Source organism: Ammodytes marinus (genome assembly GCF_949987685.1).
Source record: "Ammodytes marinus genome assembly, chromosome: 6".
NCBI classification, from domain to species: domain Eukaryota; kingdom Metazoa; phylum Chordata; class Actinopteri; order Uranoscopiformes; family Ammodytidae; genus Ammodytes; species Ammodytes marinus.
The window spans coordinates 30,456,776-30,480,125 of record NC_137235.1 but is presented as its reverse complement, the minus strand read 5'-3'; the positions used below and the strand labels follow the sequence as shown (position 1 = coordinate 30,480,125).

General features: G+C 42.5%; 2 protein-coding genes across 2 annotated transcripts; both read left to right on the top strand.

Moving 5' to 3' along the window:
* Nucleotides 1-507: 507 nt before the first annotated feature.
* On the top strand, nucleotides 508-6,471 carry nthl1 (nth-like DNA glycosylase 1; the record flags this gene model as incomplete). Its single annotated transcript, XM_080028897.1, has 6 exons — nucleotides 508-775; nucleotides 1,569-1,840; nucleotides 4,457-4,627; nucleotides 4,746-4,905; nucleotides 5,580-5,685; nucleotides 6,171-6,471. 6 exons carry the CDS (start codon nucleotides 508-510, stop codon nucleotides 6,469-6,471), a joined length of 1,278 nt encoding a protein of 425 aa, XP_079885023.1.
* A 5,257-nt stretch (nucleotides 6,472-11,728) lies between these two features.
* nherf2 (NHERF family PDZ scaffold protein 2) lies at nucleotides 11,729-19,341 on the top strand (the record flags this gene model as incomplete). The annotated part of the gene is made up of 7 exons (XM_080029277.1): nucleotides 11,729-11,935; nucleotides 12,265-12,496; nucleotides 13,052-13,131; nucleotides 16,833-17,027; nucleotides 18,117-18,270; nucleotides 18,764-18,987; nucleotides 19,157-19,341. The coding sequence occupies 7 exons, from the start codon at nucleotides 11,729-11,731 to the stop codon at nucleotides 19,322-19,324; spliced, it is 1,260 nt and encodes a 419-aa protein (XP_079885403.1). The 3' UTR covers nucleotides 19,325-19,341.
* Nucleotides 19,342-23,350: the final 4,009 nt, after the last annotated feature.

The following is a 23,350-nucleotide window of genomic DNA, read 5'->3' as shown; positions in this document are numbered from 1 at the left end:
TTTAAATCATACTGTTGTTTATTATTGTTGTTATTATTTGTCTAGTTTATTTTTGTTTGACATAATGTCAAACAAGTGATTGTCTGTTCTGTTGTCTATATTTTATGTTTCGGACCCCAGGAAGACTCTCACTTCGGTGTGTTAATGGGGATCCTAATAAATCCTATCAAAATCATCTGATGATCATAAATTATATTTTGATATAGTTTTTATTAAGAGGCTGCACTTGTTGACCCGATGATAAATATTAGGACATAATTTGCTTTTTTTTTTTTTTTGTCACTGGCCAGGATATTAAATAGTATTGCTCGAGCTTAGACACAGACAGATTTTAAAATTTGATATTTTCTGGGAAGTTCAGGAGATCAGTGTTATATATTTCTGGTTCCAGATCTTGTTTTCATTATTAGGCTTTTACTAATGTATTTTTTAAAACAAGGTTTTAGCTTTTAAAAGTCCCCTCATAACCACTGTCATCACTACGAATGAGACACCAACTTCATTGAAATGCTTTGCGTTCGCTGCAGCACGAGGGTCTGTTATGTTGTAGTCCAGTGTTTTAAAATGACCTCTCCTTATTTCCTACAGAGCCACTCTATTATCACTAGGAGTGGGAACCAGAATGCTGGCTGCACACCTGAGGCCTCTCTCGGGTCCAAACTTACCAACCGACGGAGGAAGGTGGATACGGTCTCCTCTGTGACGGTGAAAGTGGAGGAAGAGGAGGCGAGGGTCTCCGAGCAAAATAGACCCACCTTGGACCACTCATCAGCTGGTAATGTTTTAGCTATTTACATAGACATGTATAGAAACAAACCATAATCCAACGAACTATCGGCTAAACTGCCTGCTGTCCGCGCAATGGTTGTTAGGGTCGCTTTGGTTGTTTTGACTGATTGGACCCGTTCGTTGGCGTCTGGAAAGTGGTTGACAGGTGATGGAGAGCTGCTTTCAAGGCTCCTGCAGGCCTGTATTCATCTAGTATTCATCTAACACCCAACATGCAGGATCAATGTGTCCTGTAGGAATAATAACTTATTCTTATAGGAATCATTCGATGAGAGTAATGCAGTAGCTACAGTAAATCTATGCAACCATTTGGAACCTGCATGTAGGCTATGTGAACCACTGTTTAAGGCAGTGGTGGTGTTCCTCCAGGTTTTGTGGCAACGGGGAAGAGCCTTCCCTGGTTCAACATGACAGTGTCCAATGTAGACATAATGGTTCTCAGATTGTGTTATTTGAATTGACCTGCACAGAGCTCTGCATCTGTTGGATGAGCTGAAATGCTGTCCAAGCAGGGGCCAACCTCACTCATGTTCATGTGGGGGGGGGGGGGGGGGGAATCCCTGTGACCAGGTTCCAAAAAAATGGCTGAATAGCCTTTTCCAGAAGAGTGGAGACTGTTATAGAAGCATTATAGAGACTGAAGTTCAATTTTGTATCAGATACTTTGACACTTTGTTCAGATTATGTTTGTTACACTTTTCTATTACGCGGGGTGCGGACTGCCTGTATTAACACCCTTGATTACATATTTTCTCTTTTACTCTCCTGTGCTCGTTCAGGTTCTTGCCATGGAGCCCTCCCCCACTGCACAGCACATCCCAAAGCAGAAACAGACCCGGCTCTACCGCTATCTCTTCAGGGCCGAAGGAGGAGGCAGTTGAAGGTGGAATATGAAGAGAATAAAGATGTGAAAGCGCTGAAGAAAGAGCACTGGGAACCTCCCGACTGGAAGAGACAATTGGGATACATCCGCGAGATGAGAAGCGCCCGCAATGCACCCGTGGATAACATGGGAGCCGAGAAATGCTACGACACACAGGCCTCTGCACATGTAGGTTTGGGTTTAGCTTGTTATTTTAAAGTTTTAAAGGTGCGCTATGTTACTTTGTGTGTGTGTCACAGAAGTGAACATTTTCTAAAGGCCAGGACACACCGGCCCGATAATCGCCGTCGGAGAGTCTGGAAGGGGCGGGGACACGAATCTGTTTGGTATGTGCCGTGACGTCGGTTGTCGTAGATGTCTTCAGGCTTCTTTTGAAACGAACATGTTCAATCGGCGGCGGGCAGTCTTTCAGTTGGAGCAATTTGATTGGTGGAGGGCTAGCGAATCAGTGAAGCCCGGAAGTGAGGCGGGTAGCACAAACAGCTAACAACAGTTAGCCATCGTTTTAATGTGTTTGTTTGTTTCGTTCAGCGAGTACTCACATGCATCAACCCTTGTTGACTGCTCGACACCATGCTCGACACTCTCTGCTAAAAATGGTGCTCTTTATGGTCCATAAATATAAATACGTATTTCTATCTATGTTTATGGTCTAGAGAGCTGTCCCATCATTTCCGGCTTCCTTATTTTTTTGGGCCACAATACAGATTAGCGCCGCCTGCTGTTATGGAGACATTACGTCCCGCGCAAGCAGGCCTGCCCACACAATTGGCTGGGCCCCTGAAAACCTGTTTGTAGACCCAGGAAAATTACAGAGTAACTAGCCTGTCCTGTTTATAAGAATGTAGAAGAACTACAAAAGGTACCCAACCTGTTTTTTCATGGGGTCCAAATACTTTTCACAGCCACACCCAGACACAAGTAGCAGGTACATATGTTTTCCATGAGAAGGAACGACTCAGGAAATATAATCCAGACAAAACTGTTTGATATCAAAACCCAATCTTGTCACCATTTGGCACACAAAGGGTTTATAGGATGGATTATGTTTGAAACAGTTACACTCCGCTGTGCTCAATCTGAAACATTTTGAACATTTCTGCTTTTCTACTGCTTTTTAAATGGCCTTAAGCGGAGCCGCAGCTCTGTGTAAACACCCAACTTTGAATAGATATTGAATAGTTTGCAATGTGGCGAGGCTATGAAAGCTGTTTGTGTTGCTTTAGATATCGGCACTAGCAACACACGTGGACATGTTTTTTTCTTTCTCATTTCCTGTAAGCGTTGGATCTCATGACGTTGCACGTTTTCTATGCTACTAGTTTCTGGTATAAGTTACATTTACACTAATTGACTGCACCACATATTGCACTCTTTTGTATTTCTGCACATGAAATATTTTGGTGGTATTGTTGAAATAAATAACGCTTAAAAATTAACATCAACAACAAATTCTTCACACAAAAAAGAAAAAAAAGGCGGTTCTCTACATGAATAACCAAACCAACCTACCCTTCAAAACTATAAAGTTGGCCTATATTTGGTTGCAACATTTAGGCTTAGTTCATTCTGCTCTCATCACTGCAAAATTACTGAAAACATTACTGAAATCATTACAAAAAAGTTCTTAATCTTTGAACACAAATCTGTTCCTTCAGTTATTTCCAACTTCTTTGCGCCTTGTATCTTTCTTTGCATTAAGAACTTTTTAAGGTCTATTTTCATTTTTCATTTTTAGAAACAATACAGAAAGCAGGACCTTGGTGGTTACAATGATTAAAACAGGATGATGCTGCTCGTCAGCTTCATTGTGGTATCACTCGGCTGGTTGGTCAATTGGCCAGGTTTCTGAAAAACTGGTCAGACCTGGCTGGCCGTGTCAACCTGAAGACTTATGTCAAAGCCTTTAGAAGTTATAGTCCCCAAAGGGAAATTCTTTTTCACAAAAATGTACTTTATGGGAAGAGATCATTTAAACCTGTTTGTAGACTCAGGGCAATGACAGAGTAACTAGCCTGTCCTGTTTATAAGAATGTAGAAGAACTACAAAAGGTACCCAACCTGTTTTTTCATGGGGTCCAAATACTTTTCACAACCACACCCAGACACAAGTAGCTTTTCTACTGCTTTTTAAATGGCCTTAAGCGGAGCCGCGGCTCTGTGTAAACACCCAACTTTGAATAGATATTGACATAAATATCTAAAATTAAAGGTTATCTAGGTAGGTTCTTGCCTTCCAAAGACCATGGGCCCCCCAAGTGGCTGGGCCCTAGAAAGCTTTCACACTTTCTACCCCTTATGGGCGGCCCTGCGCGCAAGCGCAGAGCGTACGGAAAGTCAATAGTCTGCTCGGTGTGTTCTTGGCACTTTTTTGGCCGCAACGGGCAGACTGGAGCTGCCTGAAACGGCAGACTCCATTTTCGGGTAGTCGGACCGGTGTGTCCTGGCCTTAAGGTATATTCTGAAGAGAGAAAAAAACTTTCCTCACAAAAATTGGGAAGTTAGGAACACTGTTTGAAGTTAGAAAGCTACCTTAAAAGTTACTGTTTCACTATCGTTGTTTACAGCAGCGGGGCATAGGTACCTCAAAATAATTCAGTTTTGATTTATGATGATGATAGAATTAAGTAGTGAAGATTTTTGTCTTATAAACTAACTGCAGGGTCTGCAAAATGTAAACAAATCCTCCTCCCTTGAATATGCCTAGTGCACCTTTTAATAATTGACCACTTTAACCAAAGTAATTCATCTTGTTCACTCTGTTGTCCTATCTGTGGATTACAGGTGAGACGTTTCCAGGTGTTGGTTTCACTCATGCTGTCCAGTCAGACCAGAGACCAGGTGACAGCGGCGGCCATGCAGAAGCTCCGAGCTCACGGCTGCACTGTAGCAAATCTACTGGCTACCGATGACCAAAAGCTGGGGGAACTCATCTACCCCGTCGGCTTCTGGAGGGTGATACTGAAGTCTGCTTATCAATTCATTCTAGGCGCAATGCTTCCATCCACTCACTTTTTTTACACCTTATCCAATGGTTCCCTCTCCCACCCATCTGTACCCGGCCTCCCCCTAGACTAAGGTGAAGTTTCTGAAGCGGACGTCGGCAATGCTGCAGGAGGAGTATGGAGGGGACATCCCGGACAGCGTGGAGGGGCTGGTCCGTCTGCCGGGAGTCGGACCCAAGATGGCTCACTTGGCTATGGATATCGCCTGGGACAAGGTGTCCGGCATTGGTGGGGACACACTCCTAGTGCAAGCACAGTCACTTTACAAATCATATGGAATAAAAATACATCAAATAATCTCTTGCTGAGTAGCGAAAAATCACATCATTGGAAAAGGGAACTACAAACTTTTTGTAGTTCTTTTTGTGTCAGAGCCTCTTGTATTACCTAGCAGATGCCCTCCTGCTACGTGAAGCCCACCTACAGTTAAATAGAGAATAGGACTGCAATTTGTTTGATGGTTGCAATGATTCATGGTCATTATCAATTGCAGTTTATTTTCTCAATTAATTGATTGTTTGGTCAATAAATTGTCTGAAATAAGCTACAAATGCCCGTCACATCACAGTTTTTCTAAAGCCCATGGTGATATCAGCCAGTAGTCTGAAAATAATACATATACTGTTTATACAGTTTTCTGTAACATAAAACAAAGAAAAGCAAACTGACCGGATAATTCATTTATAATCAAAATAGTTGCAGAATCATTTTGTAATAGAAACCAAGCGCCTGGATATAGCTGCTCTGTGACAGATAGCGTTGTTAGTACGATAGCATATTTAAATCTGCGAAGCTGTGCATAGACTGTTTATCACAGTGATACCACATCACCATTGAGCTACTGTATGTAAATCTGCATAGTGTGTGCATGCACTCATGTGTAGTGTTGCTTTTTTGCCTAGGCGTGGACACACATGTGCATCGAATCTCCAACAGGCTGGGCTGGCTCAAGACACTCACCAAGAACCCAGAGGAAACGCGTAAGGCCTTGGAGGAGTGGTTACCCAGGTAACAGATGAATGGATTCACCTCTGACCCATTCAACCTGATAAGCACAGACCAACAGACCCCCTAACAATAACACAGTATGGATTTCATTATAGGAACTCTTATAGTATTATTATGTAAATTATGATTTTGGTCATTTCATTTAAAACGATGAGGAATGACACATCCATCATGAATGATTTACAGTACACAAGTCTGTTCATGCCAACACTTGTGTTAACTAATGAAAGCATGAACTCCTGCTGCTCTTATCAACATTATTTGCAGTAAAACAGCTCTAACCCATGTTGTTAGAACATGACTCCAAATGAATACTTCTGTTGCTCCATGTTTGCTGGATGTTTAATACTGCAAGTTTTCCATATCAGTTTACAATTTTAGCGTTATGTACGGGAACAGCACTGTTCCCAAATGACCATTTAAGAAACATCAATCAACGCAACTGTAAAATAAGCTTGACATGTCCTTGTCACACTCATTCCCAGGGAGCTGTGGAGTGAGATCAACTGGCTGCTGGTGGGTTTTGGACAGCAGGTGTGTCTACCTGTCAACCCCCTCTGCTCCGTGTGTCTGAACCAGCACAGCTGTCCATCCGCCCACAAGAACTCCCCGACTAAGAGGCCTAAAGCTGGGCACCCTCGGTCTACATGTCCCTCCTCTTCCTCCAAAGCAAAAACTGAACCAGAGCAAGAATCATCGGTAAAAGATGAGAGGACAAAGGTAGAGCCATGGCAGACAACTGTTTCCCCCTCCACGCAGAGAAGGAGGCCGAAGAAGCAAAGTTAAGCATTGACTCAGTCGGCACCTAAGGTTTTGCCTGAGCGATGAACAGATGTTGTACAGGAACTTGAATGTATAAACACACACACACACACACACACACACACACACACACACACACACACACACACACATATAATTGACTGCACCAAATATTGCACTCTTTTGTATTTCTGCACATGACAATAAATCATTTGAAATATGTTGGTGGTATTGTTGAAATAAATGACATCAACAACAAATTCTTCACACAAAAAAGAAAAAAAAGGCGGTTCTCTAAATGAATAACCAAACCAACCTACCCTTCAAAACTATAAAGTTAGCCTATATTTGGTTGCAACATTTAGGCTTAGTTCATTCTGCTCTCATCACTGCAAAATTACTGAAAACATTACTGAAATAATTACCAAAAAGTTCTTAATCTTTGAACACAAATCTGTTCCTTCAGTTATTTCCAACTTATTTGTGCCTTGTATCTTTCTTTGCATTAAGAACTTTTTAAGGTCTATTTTCATTTTTTATTTTTAGAAACAATACAGAAAGCAGGACCTTGGTGGTTACAATGATTAAAACAGGATGAAGCTGCTCGTCAGCTTCATTGTGGTAGGACCCGGCTGGTTGGTCAATTGGCCAGGTTTCTGAAAAACTGGTCAGACCTGGCTGGCCGTGTCAACCTGAAGACTTATGTCAAAGCCTTTAGAAGTTATTGTCCCCAAAGGGAAATTCTTTTTCACAAAAATGTACTTTATGGGAAGAGATAATTTAAACCTGTTTGTAGACTGAGGACAATGACAGAGTAACTGGCCTGTCCTGTTTATAAGAATGTAGAAGAACTACAAAAGGTACCCAACCTGTTTTTTCATGGGGTCCAAATACTTTTCACAACCACACCCAGACACAAGTAGCTTTTCTACTGCTTTTTAAATGGCCTTAAGCGGAGCCGCGGCTCTGTGTAAACACCCAACTTTGAATAGATATTGACATAAATATCTAAAAATCGGCCCTCGGTGCCTGTCTGCACATACTGTAGATGTGAGCTGATTTTGTGTAGAGATTATGCCCTGATACTGCCATGAAAGGAAGCATTTCTGATATTGTTTCAAGGTGAAGTTCCCAATTCTCAGAAACTTGCAAAATATGTCTACAAATGGATTTTAAGGATTCAGTTTTGCATTTGAGAAGTCATCTTATTCTGAGAATCACATCAGAATGGCACGCCTTCTCTGCAGACATCGTCTATCTGCTTTGCATAAATTGCAGCAACTTAATTGACACCAGAGTTTTATAACCGATCTCCAGCAGGTATCATCTGCTGATGACATCTCTTCATCATAGTATTTTGGATCTCCTTGCAGCTAATGGGGAGTTACAACAAGTGCATCAGGCAATTAAGGACTCTTTCAATGCAAATCCCATCCAAACATCTTCCCTGTCATAATGTGCACAACGGCTGCATAGAAAATCATTATCACTTCCTCTTCCCAGCATCAACCATAACATGCCCAATGGACCCCAACAACTAATATCAGTGTGGAAGACCCCAAGTCACTAACCTCTGGCTCAGCTGCTTTCATAAGAAAATGCCTTCCACCAGTGGTTGATAAAATTTGATGATTGGGGTGGAATTGTGGCAGTGGGCATGTTCACATAGGAACTTACATGTGGAGTAGATGCATGTAGGGTCACTACGTCTCATATCAACCAATGGGGTAAACACAAAGGATGTTTTCCCCGGGTGATTGCCATGCTGTGCAAATTGCATCATACTAGACCATGCTGGCCTTTGTGAGACAAACAGGATGTCAGTTTTCCATATGAGTTCCAGGTCTGCTGTCGGGTCATATGGTTCTGATCTCTCTCTCTAACTAATAAAGGCAAAAATTACCCAAAAATAACTTGACATTGTTATCTTGAAAACGTTTAATACATTTATGGCAAGAAAATTAAATCAAATTAATATTATGACTTCATAGTTAATCATTTATTTGCACATGCATTGTACCATATCTCTTGTTAAACAAAGTTGTCGGTTGATATGGACAGTAATGAACGATTTGTGTGGATATCAGAAAAGAATGTATGAATACATTTAAAAAAAATTGGATTCACCCTTAACTATTGACCTTAACTGTTTCTGATGTTGTGTGGTATCATAGTAATCCCTGACCATGAAAACATAGGGGTAGACATCACTAGTTATGTGGTATTATGTTTGGTTCAGGAGTTATGATGAAAAATGCATAATTAGGCTATGGCGGAAAGTAAAATGGTCTCCATGGCAACCAAGATTAAATTTTGCAATGGCTTTATATCTGAAAATGTTCAGGGCCCCAAACTGTATAAGTGTACCAAGTTTCAAGCTTTTCTGAAGGGGTTAACAATTTTGCACATATCCCCTCTACCATAAAACAGTACTTTAGGAAGCCGAAAATTGACATAAAGGTATGGTTAAGAAACCCCTTAGAAAAAAACTTTCCACCACTTGGATTCCTTAAGACTTTTAGTATGTTATTAATTACATATTCATGAGTCAAAAACAGTTTAAATGGTTTCTGTTGCAATTTTTGAGAGGTCCACCCATATTTTCTCACAAAATGCCTGTACTAACATACTAAAATCATGCATCTAAGCTTTGCATCGATGTGACTATGGTTCAAGATAGTTGTATTCAGTAGTTTTATTTGACCCTTATGTTTTATTAACAAATGACGTATTGTTCTACTGTTAGTGCTAGGGAAAAAAGGACAGTGACACTAAAAAAATAAACTGGGCATTAAAAAAATCTTATCTTTTGATTTACTTTGTGCATTCTGATTTGTATTTTAATGGTAATCTTCTGATATTTTCCTTTCTTTTTTCAGTGACTGCATTTCAGTGCTAATGCATACAAGCCAAAGTTATGGTTTCTATGTGGTAAAAAAAACATCACTAGAGTTATGACATCACTAGTATCTCTGTTTGACATAAGAAGCTAAAAGCTCACAATGACATCACACGTGTTTTACTGTAGTTCAGAACGAACAAAAAAAAAAAAAAAGAAATCCAGCTGAGGGTTGGCATCCCACATGAATCTGTACGTACCAACACTGGATGATTATGTTTGAATTTTGAACGTTTTAAATTCCAGTAGAGTGAGTGTTCCCTTTACACATGTAGGACCAAAAAAAATTATGCCTAAATGAACTACTATGTAATACCTTTTTAAAATGGCATCGTGTATAGTGCATGTTACTTGGTAAACAACCCAAGAATTACTTTAGTTCAAGCACAGCCTATTTTACCGAATATAGGGATGAATTTGCATTGTTTCTGCTAAAAATATAGCACAACATCAAAACACTGGTAAAAATCAGAAGAGTCAGAAAAGTAAAAAAAAAAATAAAAAATCTGCAAATGTGCTTTAACTCAGCAGGATAGCTCAATATAAAGTGATTCATTTTTTTTTACATAATATGTGCATTTTCTTGAAGCCTTGTATAATAAATTCTATTATTTATCAAAGACTTACATTTCAACACATGGCTTGCACTTGTATAACAGTGGTATAATACTGTCTGAGTTATAGTCATGTTACAGCAGGGGAAGCAGCAAAGTTGTAATTAATAACAATATAGACTAGGTCTAATTAGGTGTGTCACTTCCAGGACACTAACCCTGCGTTCCAATCCCCATTGGTCTACTTCCCTACTATTTAGTATGCCAGAAAGAGATTTAGGATTTCCCAATGTAAGTCAATTGTAGCTAACTCCAATAGCATTTTGGAGTATTCGTCTTTATTCTTGACATTTCTTGACATAATGAAAAAAAAATCATTCTTATCTGATTTTTTTTCTCTCCTTTGGCCCTAAAACTCTTCTACTTTAGTATGTAGTGTAGTTATAAAAGAAAAAGTATGTGATTTGGAACGCAGGGCTAGTGTTGCATGTTGGGTGTGTGCCATGCTTTACTGGGACACTTAAATGGAACACGGCCATTGTTCATGTTATTAGTTACACCTGTGTTTGTCTTCCTGCAAGACCAAAATATGTCATGTGAAAAGGGGTTATTTATTACAGAAAAGAATACACTGGACTGTAGCCAATGTAAAATGCTGGACTATGCACTTAGCAGCATTAATCTTCTGCTTTTAATTGTAGTTAATTACTTATTCTGTGTTGGTTGTCAATGCTTAATGGGACCTCAATGACTTTGGATGCTGCTTAACAATAGTGAGGCACCCTAGGCTAGAGGCAATCATATACCACTTAATCCCCTGACTGTGGATGTGTTGTATTGCTCAAGGGCACATCATTAGTTCTAAGGATTTCCATCTGGGTGTTTTAATATGTGCCTCCTGGATTTATCATCTTCAAATGAACACACATCCTCAGACTTGGTTTTCCTGAATAACTTGAGAGACTCAATTTTAAATGTATTAATGTACAGTAAGACGGAGTAAGCTATCATGTCACACAATGGAAGCTTATACTTCATGACACATTCAAATGTCCTTTTTATGCAACTGTCCCTTTATTGATCTCCAATGGAGATAGGGAAACATTGCGGGTTCAGGGGGAAAAGTTCCGTGCACAGGTTAGCAGTGGCAAACAGTCAGTCTGCTTTCTTTTCCACCTTGGCTGCAGAGTATGCCTACACTCATTTCACCCCTAAACACATAACTTGTATTTAATGTGAGCCCTAACAGTCTCAGTACTGTTTTTTGTGGCTCTAGTTTTGTGCCCAGCCGTGCACATCGCGACTGCGTTGCGTCGTCAGGTGTGCTCTGCTGAAGGGGGGGGGGGGGGGGGCACGTATGGCTATAGTGCGACTGTTGTTGACGCCTCCTCACTCCCTCACCGGCCGGACAGGAGGACGCACGCCCCGCTGACTGAGAAGAATTAAGTGTTACGTGCGACGAACAGCTTTTCTAATCTCTGATCTCTTTGGATTTACGCCTGCGATGGACGGGATTTGGTTCCTGTCCGTGATTTCTGTCCATTGTTCTACGCACAGGCCGGGGCACCATTTCTGCGCGCATGGATGGATTCTGGATGGAGTTTAACCCTAGTTTGGGACTTGTGCTCCTTGATCGATTGGTTGATTATTAATGGAATCGCGACATGCTTAACGATGATTTTCATTTGGTCTGTGGTGCGCATCGCTATACGTTGGATTAAGAGCAAGAGATTTTGCACCGCTCTCGGACCTAATACCGGGTTATTCCCCTGAGACTCTTTGACCTGTTTCCGCCACCCATTCTCCTCCCCTTGTTGACGCGCTGGGGATGGAGAGCGAGCCGAGACCCCGGCTCTGTTTCCTGGCCATAGGACCGCGCGGCTATGGGTTTCACCTGCACGGGGAGCGCAATAAAGGCGGCCAGTTCATCCGCAAAGTGGAGCCCGGCTCCCCGGCTGACCTGGCCGGCCTGCGAGCAGGAGACCGGGTGGTGGAGGTCAACGGAGAGAATGTGGAACAAGAAACCCACCACGATGTGAGTTATTGCTCCATACTTGGCTTCATTTTTTTGCATCATAGAAAGAAACCCGGTAGAGGGAACTTAAACTCTCAGCCCAAACAATGTGTTCTGTACAGTCCTACCTGTTGAACCACTTTTTTCTTTGCCTGGGGAGAAGGAAGAGGAGGGGGGTGGGGGTCTGAAATGGGTCAATGTGAGCCTTGTGTAATGGGTATCACTACTACTAGTGCCTTTTGTTAAGCTAAAAGTAACCTTTAGGTTGTGTGCAGGCCTTGAACTCCATGGGCCTAAAGGAATCATTATAAATAGACCTATAAGCTCCTGCTCTTCCATCCTCCCTGCAGGTGGTGAGCCGTATCCGTGAGGTGGCCCATCGCACCAGGCTGCTGCTGGCCGACAGAGAGACAGATGAGTACCTGCTCAGCCATGGCCTGCTCTGCACCGAGGACCTGGCCATCGAGATGGGCAACCTTTCCCCGCGCCCCTCGCCCGGGCCCACGCCTTCCTCCTCCCCCTTACCCAGGGAGAGTGTACCACTGTCACCCCCCACACCCTCCTCCCCCTTACCCAGGGAGAGTGTACCACTGTCACCCCCCACACCCTCCTCCCCCTTACCCAGGGAAAGTGTACCACTGTCACCCCCCACATCCTCCTCCCCCTTACCCAGGGAGAGTGTACCACTGTCATCCCCCACACCCTCGTCCTCCCCCTTACCCAGGGAGAGTGTACCACTGTCATCCCCCATACCCTCCTCCCCTTTACCCAGGGAGAGTGTACCACTGTCATCCCCCATACCCTCCTCCCCTTTACCCAGGGAGAGTGTACCACTGTCACCCCCCACACCCTCCTCCCCTTTACCCAGGGAGAGTGTACCACTGTCACCCCCCATACCCTCCTCCCCTTTACCCAGGGAGAGTGTACCACTGTCACCCCCCATACCCTCGTCCTCCACCTTACCCAGGGAGAGTGTACCACTGTCACCCCCCATACCCTCCTCCCCTTTACCCAGGGAGAGTGTACCACTGTCACCCCCCATACCCTCGTCCTCCCCCTTACCCAGGGAAAGTGTACCACTGTCACCCCCTACACCCAACCCCGCAAACTCTTCACCACTTCAACCTCTTCCTACAGACTCACCAACACCAACACACACCATCACACAAGACAAGAAGAGGCCATCGGTGACATCTAGCACAGTGACAGACACAGAGGTAAGACGTAATCAATACATCTGACCCTTGTTGTTTGTGGGTCTCTCGCGAGCACTGGAAGAACACAGTCAAACACAGCCATTCAAAGGTTTTTTTTTTTAGTTTTTATTAGAGGAATTCTGAGGGGTCACTAAAAGGGGTTAAAAACAAAACATCAAAGTGCACATGTCCTGGAGCGAGATGATACATAAGAACAGACAAATTCCTCTGTATTCAGGAATAGAAATACAAATAAAGCACCGAACAACTGAATACAACAGTGAGTAGAGCAGGCCAAGTTCAAAAGGGTTTCTCACCTGCTCTCTGCCACAGTGAAACAATGCCGTTGTCACCTTTTTAACTTTCCAGACCATTGAAACATCTGCTTGAAAATCACAGATTTAGTTTTAAGGCCCTGGAACCTCTTAGGAGTGTGAATGTTTAAAATGCATACTGTATGTAAAGAGTGCCGTCTCTGTTTGCATAGGAGTGTTAGTGCCTAACTCACACTGATTCTTCACACCTGACTGCAGAGGCAAAACCCTGCAAAATCAAACACCAGGGCTGTAGGCATTGTTTAGTCAAAACTATATGATCATTTCCCCTACCAACTGAGCTAAGGGCGCCCCCTATGTATGTGTGTTTTGATAAAGCCAGCTTTGAGGAGGCTGGGAACAAAGACAGAACCAACTATAGCCTACATGGGAGGTATCTGATCTCAAGATAGAAATCGGGAACTGTCAAGCTCCCACGGGTATTGTTACCTATTTGTTTATTTTTGGCCCATAATCTCACTCTCTCTCTGCCACTGTGGGACCATGCACACCATTACAGCTGTAGTCAAGACACGTCCTCTGGTATGCTATCATAGCTGCAAAACAAAATGCACAGAAAACCTTTTCAGAGTCCCACATTTCCCCGTCAACCAGCGTGACATGGCCAACGTAAAATGTCCACCAGTGCCAACCGCTGTGACGCCTTAATGTCAGGCAGGCTGCAGAAAGACGTGAGAACTGTCTGGTGTGTTTGGGCTCCAAACAAAGTGGATCCTCAGGACTAGCGGCACACGTCAATGTGCCATCTGTTTGGCCGGAGGCAGGGTAAATACAGGCTGGTCCTTGGCTAGCCACCGCGGCTCTCCTTCTCAGCTTGGATTATAGGTTCAGATCAAAACAACATAATACGCAATAAGAGCAGCACCTTCACGACACAGGGATATACTGTGATGTCACGGGCTGACGTCTCCAACACAAATGTTATTGTTATAAGCTTTACACATGGGTTTGTATGTGCAGGGCTGTTTTGATCATTTTCATTTTATTGTGCAGGGGTTTGTTATGGAAATTAATATTGTGTGAATGTACATAATACAGTATATATATGTATATATATACAGTACATTCACACAATATTAATATCCATAACATATTCTTGTGTACAACATGGAGTTACATGAGATCCTGTTATAATGTCCCGTTGAGTTCTCTTTTATCATTATTACACCTGATTTTAATTGGCCTTTTGATGTTGCTCCACATAATGCCTCAAGTGTCCATTGTTTCAACTGCTAAGAGCACCGTTTGTTTACTAAGATTTACTGCATAGAAACTGAGCATTTGGCCTCTGCCCCTTTGTTTGGCCGCAATTCATTTGGGACTTTTTTAACCATCTTCCAGATATAGACACTGGACATTTTCAATAATACATGTAGCCCGTGTGATTATACTTGGACCAACAATTAAGCAGCAGGTCCGACCACTGAGTGTTGTGCTTGTTAAGCACAGAAAGACATACAGTACATTTCACACTTTTCTATATACACACAATTAATCTCCCTGTCTCTCATGTGTCCTGTGGCATTCACATTGTACAGACGCCATTTCAGTGTTGCATGATGTTATTAGTATGACTGCAGACGCCCATATACAGAGGTCTTACATAACCACAGTCACAGTCACTGTCTCAGTCACAAACAGACACAGCAGCACCATCACTAAGCTCCCTGAATAAGGTTGTTTCCTTTAAAAGTAAAGAAAGTGTTTTTTTTCTCCTGTTAGATATAGACTATGGCATTGACCGAAGCTTTGTGTAAGATATAATAGCAGGCTACAATGTGACGTAGGCCTAGTAATAATCATCTCTAAGGATGATACCTTTTATGAAAGTATAAGAAGGAAGGAATCTCTGCATTAACAACCAAAGTAAGATATCACGTTGGAGGTATTGATTTGAAGCTGACTGAATAGAAGGCTACACAAATGACTTTCTCTAAAATGTCAGCAGGAGGAGCAAATTGTCTGTCACAGTTTCCCAGAGCCCAAGGAAACATCTTCAAATATCAAACCAAAACATATTCAAATGATTTGGGCCAATTCTCACATTGAATAAACTGGAACCAAGGAATGTGTAAGTTTGCTTGAACATGTAACAGGTTGATTATCGAAAAAAGTAGGAAATGGGTCTCTCTACATTTTGCCTAGTCCATCCACTACTAGGCCAACTTTATGGGACTTTTTTTCTGCACTTCCTGACTTGATTGTCGCGAACACAGCGTTGAATAGCGTATCCGTAGGTGTTCCCAGGTCAGTTTGCTGTGCAGCCTACGTGTGTGCCTGGATTCATTTGGGCCGACGTGTTAATTATAGTAAACAGTTTAACAGCGTCAGAGATCTTTAAAAGCAGTAGGAGTCATGTGGACCTGTTACCGCACAGATCGGCCCTGTCACCAAGGAGATCAGTCACAGGGGTGTTCCGCTCCATCTAACAGACAGGAGGGGTGTACAGACATGTTATCATTCATACACACTCTGAGGACACTCTCTCTCTCTGTGTGTGTGTGTGTGTGTGTGTGTGTGTGTGTGTGTGTGTGTGTGTGTGTGTGTGTGTGTGTGTGTGTGTGTGTGTGTGTGTGTGTGTGTGTGTGTGTGCGCTATGCTGTTTATGGAGCAGACAGTCAGACAGCCCTCAGGTCCCACTGTCCTGGGCTATCCTACCCTAAGGACATGAAGTAATGTATAGTCCACACACACACACACACATCCAGCGTGCACCTATAGTAGTAGAGGCGAAGTTCAGGTCACCCAGAGAGTCATTTGTTGTGTCCTCTCTTTGTTGTTGGCCATTAGGTTTAGGATTGGTCTTAACCTCTTGCACCCACATCCACTTTAAGCCACCACAGACCGGCAGCCACTTTCTCGTGCAGAGCTCATCATACAGCCGCACCAATATACACAAGTGTACCAGTTTAACAGGAACACCCGTAGTGGAGCTGGAATGCAATATTGAATTACCCCTAATCTGCACGATCTTATGACAGCCCTGGAGTAACTCCTGTTGCTGTACAGCTTGTCATGTTCAATTTCTGTGCACACAAAAAAAATTCTGATTTAAACTGGTTATTTTGAGGACGTCATTAGCAGTGGTGTTGTAGTGAATTTCATCATTTTATTGTAAAAAGGACCAAACGTTGACGATAGTGCTGTTCAATGCAACATCACAGGCTCAGCAATGATCCTATATCCACCACCAGTTTTGTAGACGCTGCCATGCTGACAAACACACAGAGAGAGTTTTGTGGAGCTGATAGGCTTGATCAACTTTGCGTCAACTCATTTGGCAATGGCTTGAATGTAACCGACATTCATTTGTATGATTTTTTTTCTTCCGCTCTATAGCTTGAAAGACAAACATTTGAACAATCTCCTTATCTCTTATGATTTCAGCCGCAGGAACAGCCGTCACCAGAGCCCGTAATAGTGGAGTTCCTTCCCCGTCTGTGTCACCTGGTGAAGGGGGAGGACGGCTATGGATTCAACCTCCACAGCGTTAAGACAAAGGGGGGACAGTTTGTACGTTCAGTGGACCCCGGCTCACCTGCTCATGGTTCGGGCATCAGGTCTGGAGACAGAGTAGTGGAGGTATAATTAAAAAGCAAACACACTCACACACACACACACACACACACACACACACACACACACACACACACACACACACACACACATAATAATAATAATAAAAAAGGTAATGGGGATATGCTGACTAGATGAATCGCCCTTCGCAGGGGGTACATTTGAAAGGCCATTTGTGGCAATGCCACTGTTCCCCATATTAATCAGGTCTGCGCACTGATTTGAGCTGTGATTGGATTAGAGCAGATTATCTGGATTTAGGCTTGGGGGGTAAAGAGAGGTGTTGTTTAAAGGGCGAAAGGAAGACAAGGGATCATCTTGAACGGAGGTGCAGCAGAGGAGGGGCTGGTGTCGTGGACCTGCAGATAGATGTGTGTGCTTGCTTTGCGTGAGAGAGCCCTTGTTTCCATTTCAATCTGTGTATGGGGTGTGTACAGTTAATGTTGTGTAGAGGAAGAGTGTGGAGGCAGGAAGAAAGTACATGCAAATACAGCGCTCAATCTGCACACATCACAGATTCTATCTGTATTTAGTCTGACTGTGAGTCTGTACCTCCTGCTTGTGTAATGGCTACTTCCTTCTGTCTGCCCGGCCTCACCTCTGTCTCATAAGGTCTCTCTCCCTGCGTTCAGAATCGCATACTTTCTGCTATTTAGTATGGTAGAAAAAATATTTAGTATGTCCCGATTCTTGTGGCCAGATTGAGGATGGTTAGAAAGACCCGGATGTAGCAGACATCCGGCCAAGATTTTTAGTGTTGAAAACAGCATCCTATTTGGGCGATTCTGACCCATAATTCAGTGCGAACCTGAAGTGACGTCACATCGACGGAGCCTCCATATGAAAACAAACAGGGATGCGACGGATGTAAAAGCAAGAGGCAAGATCAAGGCGCAATGTTATGATGAAGTAAACAAGTAAAAGTATGTCCCAATTGTATGCCTATACTGCATCCTAACTAGATTCTTTTTATCGTCGGATGTAGTATGCAGAATAGGATAGGAAAGAGTATGCGATTCGGAACGCAGGGTCTGCATCTGTTCATCTCTAACCTTCCCTCACTGTTCTCTCTTTCCTTCTGACATCTGTACCCAGGTCAACAGTGTGAACATACAGGGCCTGAAGCACGCAGAGGTGGTGGCACTGATTAAAGCTGGAGAGGAAGAAGTGCACCTCCTGGTGGTCGACCCGGAGACGGACGAGCTCTTCCTCAGACTGGGGATCACACCCACCAGCAGCCACGACAAAGGTCCAATTGTACACACACGCACGCATACACACACACACACACACCAAACACACACACACACTGACATACACATACACACACTCACACACACACACACTGACATACTCACACACACACACACACACACACACATATATATATACACACACATACACACACACACACACACACAATGACACACTCACATACACATACACACATATTCTTGTACTTCTATCTTTGTGAGGACACACATTCCCTGGCCCCTTAACCATCGAAACTAAATGCCTAACCCCAAACCTCACATTATAACCTCAACCTAATTCTGATCTGAACCTTAAAACCAAGTCTTAACCCTCAAACCGGCCTTTTCAAGAAGTGAAGACCAGCCAAAATGTCCTCACTACGATGGTTAAGAAAAGACGCCTGCACACACACACACACACACAACTTCCACACTTCCTTTGCTGTCCTGACAAAATGTCTGAAGTGTGTCTGTTCACTTTTCTAACAGAGGTCTATGTGGATGAACCAGCCCCAGAGAGCGCCCCGCCCACCCCCTCTCCGACTACTGAACCCCCCTCCACAGATCCACCCACCATAAACGTCACGCTGACAGACTCCCCGGTCCATGCTGCTTCTTCTCCAAACTCCTGCACCAATGGGAGCACGGCATCTCAATCCTCCAGAAGTTCCACCACCCAATCAGAGATCAGCAGCTCCGACATGAGCATCCCGGTGAGAGAGGATGTGTGTGATCAAAAATGATGTGAGAAATTGAAAGATATAGTCTGAAAATAAGTGTGTAACCTCGTGTGTGTGTGTGTGTGTGTGTGTGTGTGTGTGTGTGTGTGTGTGTGTGTGTGTGTGTGTGTGTGTGTGTGTGTGTGTGTGTGTGTGTGTGTAGGTCCCTGATGAGGACGACAGGCGAGTTTCGGACCCTTTCATGGAGAGTGGCCTTCGTCTCAGTCCCACAGCTGCCGAGGCCAAACAGAAAGCCCTCTCCAGGAGCAACAAGAAGAGAGCGCCTCCTATGGACTGGAGCAAGAGACAGGAGATATTCAGCAACTTCTGAACTTGGGGGATGTAGCTCAGTGGGTAGGGTGGTTCGATCCCCCGTCTCCCTGCCACACGTCCAAGTGTCCCTGGGCAAGACACTGAACCCTAAATTGCTCCCGATAGTTAGCTTGCACCCTGCGTGGTAGCTGCTGCTATCGGTGTATGAATGTGTGCTCTAGTTGTATGTCGCTTTGGATAAAGGCGTCTGCTAAATGACATGTAATGTAATGTAACTCTTGAGTGGAAGTGGAGGAATTTCACTTAGTACATTTCTTTCCCCAAGTACTGTACCGTAATTGAGTAATTCCATTTTTATGCAGCTCCATTCTCCTACTTCATCCACATCTCAGAGGCAAACAGTGTAACAGTTTTTCTCCATTGCATTCGTCTGACGGCATTAGTTACTAGTAACTAGTAATCGGTTTTGACCATAATTCTTACCTTTCCTGCCCTTAAAGTGAAGGATTTTTTGAAGTGAATGAATACAGCAGGCATATAAATCTTCTACATATTATTCCAGAAACATGATATGCAAACAATACTAAAAAGCCATTCACCCAATGAGTACTCTCACTTTTGCTACGTTGAGTACATTTTGCTAAGGTTCTGAATGTAAAACTTTGACCCTGTATTGGAGAATTTTCATGGGATATTTTTAGGGCATTGATATTTTTACTTAAAGCTGGGGTATATGATTTCTGATTGGTCAAAGTTAACATGAGCTGTACACTTTGACCAATCAGAGCGAGGCTCCGATTCTCTGTTCTTATTGGCAGTTGGGACTGTCCATTCACTTTGGCACAACTTTGTTGGTGTAGAGCGTGTCAAGGAGGGACCATAGGGAGGGACCAAAGAGAACACGTGGAGCGGTTGAGGTATTTGAATTCGAATCTCTATCCCAACTGCCATTTTCTCCCCAAATCCCCCACCCCAGCTTTAAGTAAAGGATCTGAATACTTCTTCCAGAAAAGAAGAAGGACGACATAGAACGGGGATAAATATTGTGATACTTCGCTGTTCATACCTTAGGTTCTGTACCTCAATCTAACAGAGACAAAGTTAAAAAGAATACTGTGAAAAGGAAAAAGTTGGCATGTACGTAGCAACATTCATAGCAATACTCTATCATTCTGTTCTGTGTAAAACTACATATCAAATAGTATTCTGTGGATGATTTACTTTACAGTATAAATAAGGGAAAAAATACATGTTCAGTTGATGAGTCAGAAATCTTAAAGCAGACTGCATTGAACAATGGCATTAATGGCCGACAGACCATTCACTGAGAGAGTGGTTGGCCCCGGTCAGTACACAGTGTTTCTCTTCATTTTATCATAGTCATTTCAGAACTGTGAGGAGTTTTGTCTGTTAACAGCCATGCATATATGCAATCTGTCGGATGTATGGCCGTAATTGCTGTAGATACGTTTTTTTTCTGTTGTAACCTCAGTAGATTTTTTTTAGTCGATGTAATAGTTTCATGTCTTTTTCATTGTGAGTCCTGGAGTAGCTGTCTTTGTATTACATTACACCATATCACTTTTAAATGTAAATTAGAAAGTGTGGGAGAGGCTCAGTTAAGCAACATAATGATGTTTGATCATCACCTCAGTGCGTCTCTTCAGTTTAAGAATGATTTCTGTGAGGGAACATATTTAAAAAAAAAACAGATAGTGGACTAGATAGACAAAAACCTTGTGATCTGATCTTAAACTTATAGATTTTTTGGGAAAATTCTCTCTCAAACGTGCATCGTGAAATAAAACTTTCAGAATGTGCAAATGCCACAATAGTGTGTCAAGTTATAAACACTTTGTGAAGTGTGCCAGAAGTTGGGTGAACATTCCTTTTGGTGTTGATGTTAAATTGTGTTTTTCAGGGGAGTACAGAGCTACTGAGCCCTCTGACAGGGGAACACTTTTCCCTAGACCGGACCCAACGCAACTTTTAACAAGCCTTTAATTCCAACAGTAACCGTCTGCCTTATACTACATTGTTTCTGGCTGCGTAGGCTCACCTACATACTGTGTCTACATGGTCATCAGGCGGCCACCCTTTCAATAACTGTCTCAACCACCACCCTCTTTATTGGGGTCATGATCCCAATGTTCCATGATTGATATTGCACCATATGGGATGTTATGTTTAAACAACTCGGTTGAGTTGAGATGCTGAAGGTAAGCTAAGTGTTTCCCTGACACAGAAAGGCTACTCGGATACCTGTAAAAGCGCTTTGAGTGCGAGAAAAGCACCATATAAATCCAATCCATTATCATTACTTAATACAATTAGGCCGACTACACTGTCTGCATTGCCCATGGACATACGGCATTGCCTAGTCAGAGGGCACTGCAACAGAGAAAGGATTAAGATGGTATGGTCCAATAGTTACAGTTAAGAAGGATTCAAAAAAATAATAATGTATGCAGACAGATTTACCTCCTCTAAATATTGAGCTGGACATCCGCCCCGAAATCCACACCTATGTATCATTCTTTTCAACTTTCTGAATGCTTGTATTTGCAAGTGACCTGCCTACATTTTAATTTGTCACTTTCTTTTCAATTTTACTTCATGTAGTGCCATTTAATCTCCTTCTTTCAGACAGCAACAGTACTGTATACATTCATTGGGACATGAACTCAAGGCCAAATAAGCACGCCTACCAAACAGGAAAGGCAAGTTTCTATCAGAGCAATAAAACAGAGACAATGAAGGCATGTAGATATCATCTTCAACTCATGTCCTACATTTTCTAGCTCTCCAGACAATGCCAAATACCCACCCTCGTGTATGTTATTGCTGTTTGCTTCTTACAGTTATCTCAATATGTAGGGGATATATATAGGGATAGTGATATACAGCAAGGCCCTACACAAGCTTCATGGTATTCACTTTTATCAAGGTAGGGATGATTTTCTTTGTAAAATAAATAGTGCTATATGGATGTAGCTTAAGAGGGGTTAAAATGTCTTAAAGAGAAACAGACACGTGCATACTTCATGTCAAATTGGAGAATGTTAATGCCCTTTACGTGATGGAAAAGGGAATCCTTGAATGAAGCAATGTCTCAGGCAAAGTTTCCAGTGCTTGCTGTACAGACACCAGTGTGTGCATATATGGTCACAGATATCCAGATTTTAATCTTCCATAATACAATATCTCTTGATATTAATACAAATTCATTCACGACAAAGAATGCATTGGTCACCGCAGGCAATAAACAGTCAGTCAAACAAACTTGAATAGATGTTTGGATTTACATTACTTTACCAACTAATTCAAAGGGTACCTGAGAGTTATTTGGTGAGTTATTGGCTAGATGAGATGCAGCTTTTGTTGTAGGCTAAAATTCAGTTAAAAGTAACTGAGAGTAGCTGGGAGTTAAGATAATATGGGTAAAATTAAATTGTATCTATCTCTTCTTCTTCGACCAGCATCCACCAGTGTCTAGATTCCTATATGGCCAATAGTCCTTTTGGCCTGAGCTTAATAAAATATTGTTGTACTCTTCAAATTGGTTCCTCATACTTTTGGACACTCACAGATCCGGGATGTAACTCTAAAAAGTCACTTAACTGTGTGAGCTGGCAATTGTTTTAAAGTGACATTGCACCCCCCAGTCCTTTATTGACTTACAAAAAGACATAGACTGGCAACTCTGATATCCCAGCCTTCAGCATGCATGACATGATTTATTTAAAAAAAAATCCACAATCCAGCTGGAGTTTCAAGACTAGACTCAAAGCATTTTATTTCCATTCCCACCTTTAAAAAAAGAAAAAAAAAAAGGTAAAAATTTGACAGGCGTAATAAATCCAGGGGGAACCAAAATGTAGCAACATCTTTCTGCTAAAATTGCAACGATATCATCATGCTCTTTATTGGATAAGTTTAAGGCTAAGAATATGATTTCTCTTTATTTCATCCATACTTTGTTCCCATCTTTTTCACACCAACTCAACAAGTTTGGCATGCTCCTCCTATAGCGCCATCTAAAACAGGAATCTGTCACTATGACTACGTGTCATTTAAAAAAAAA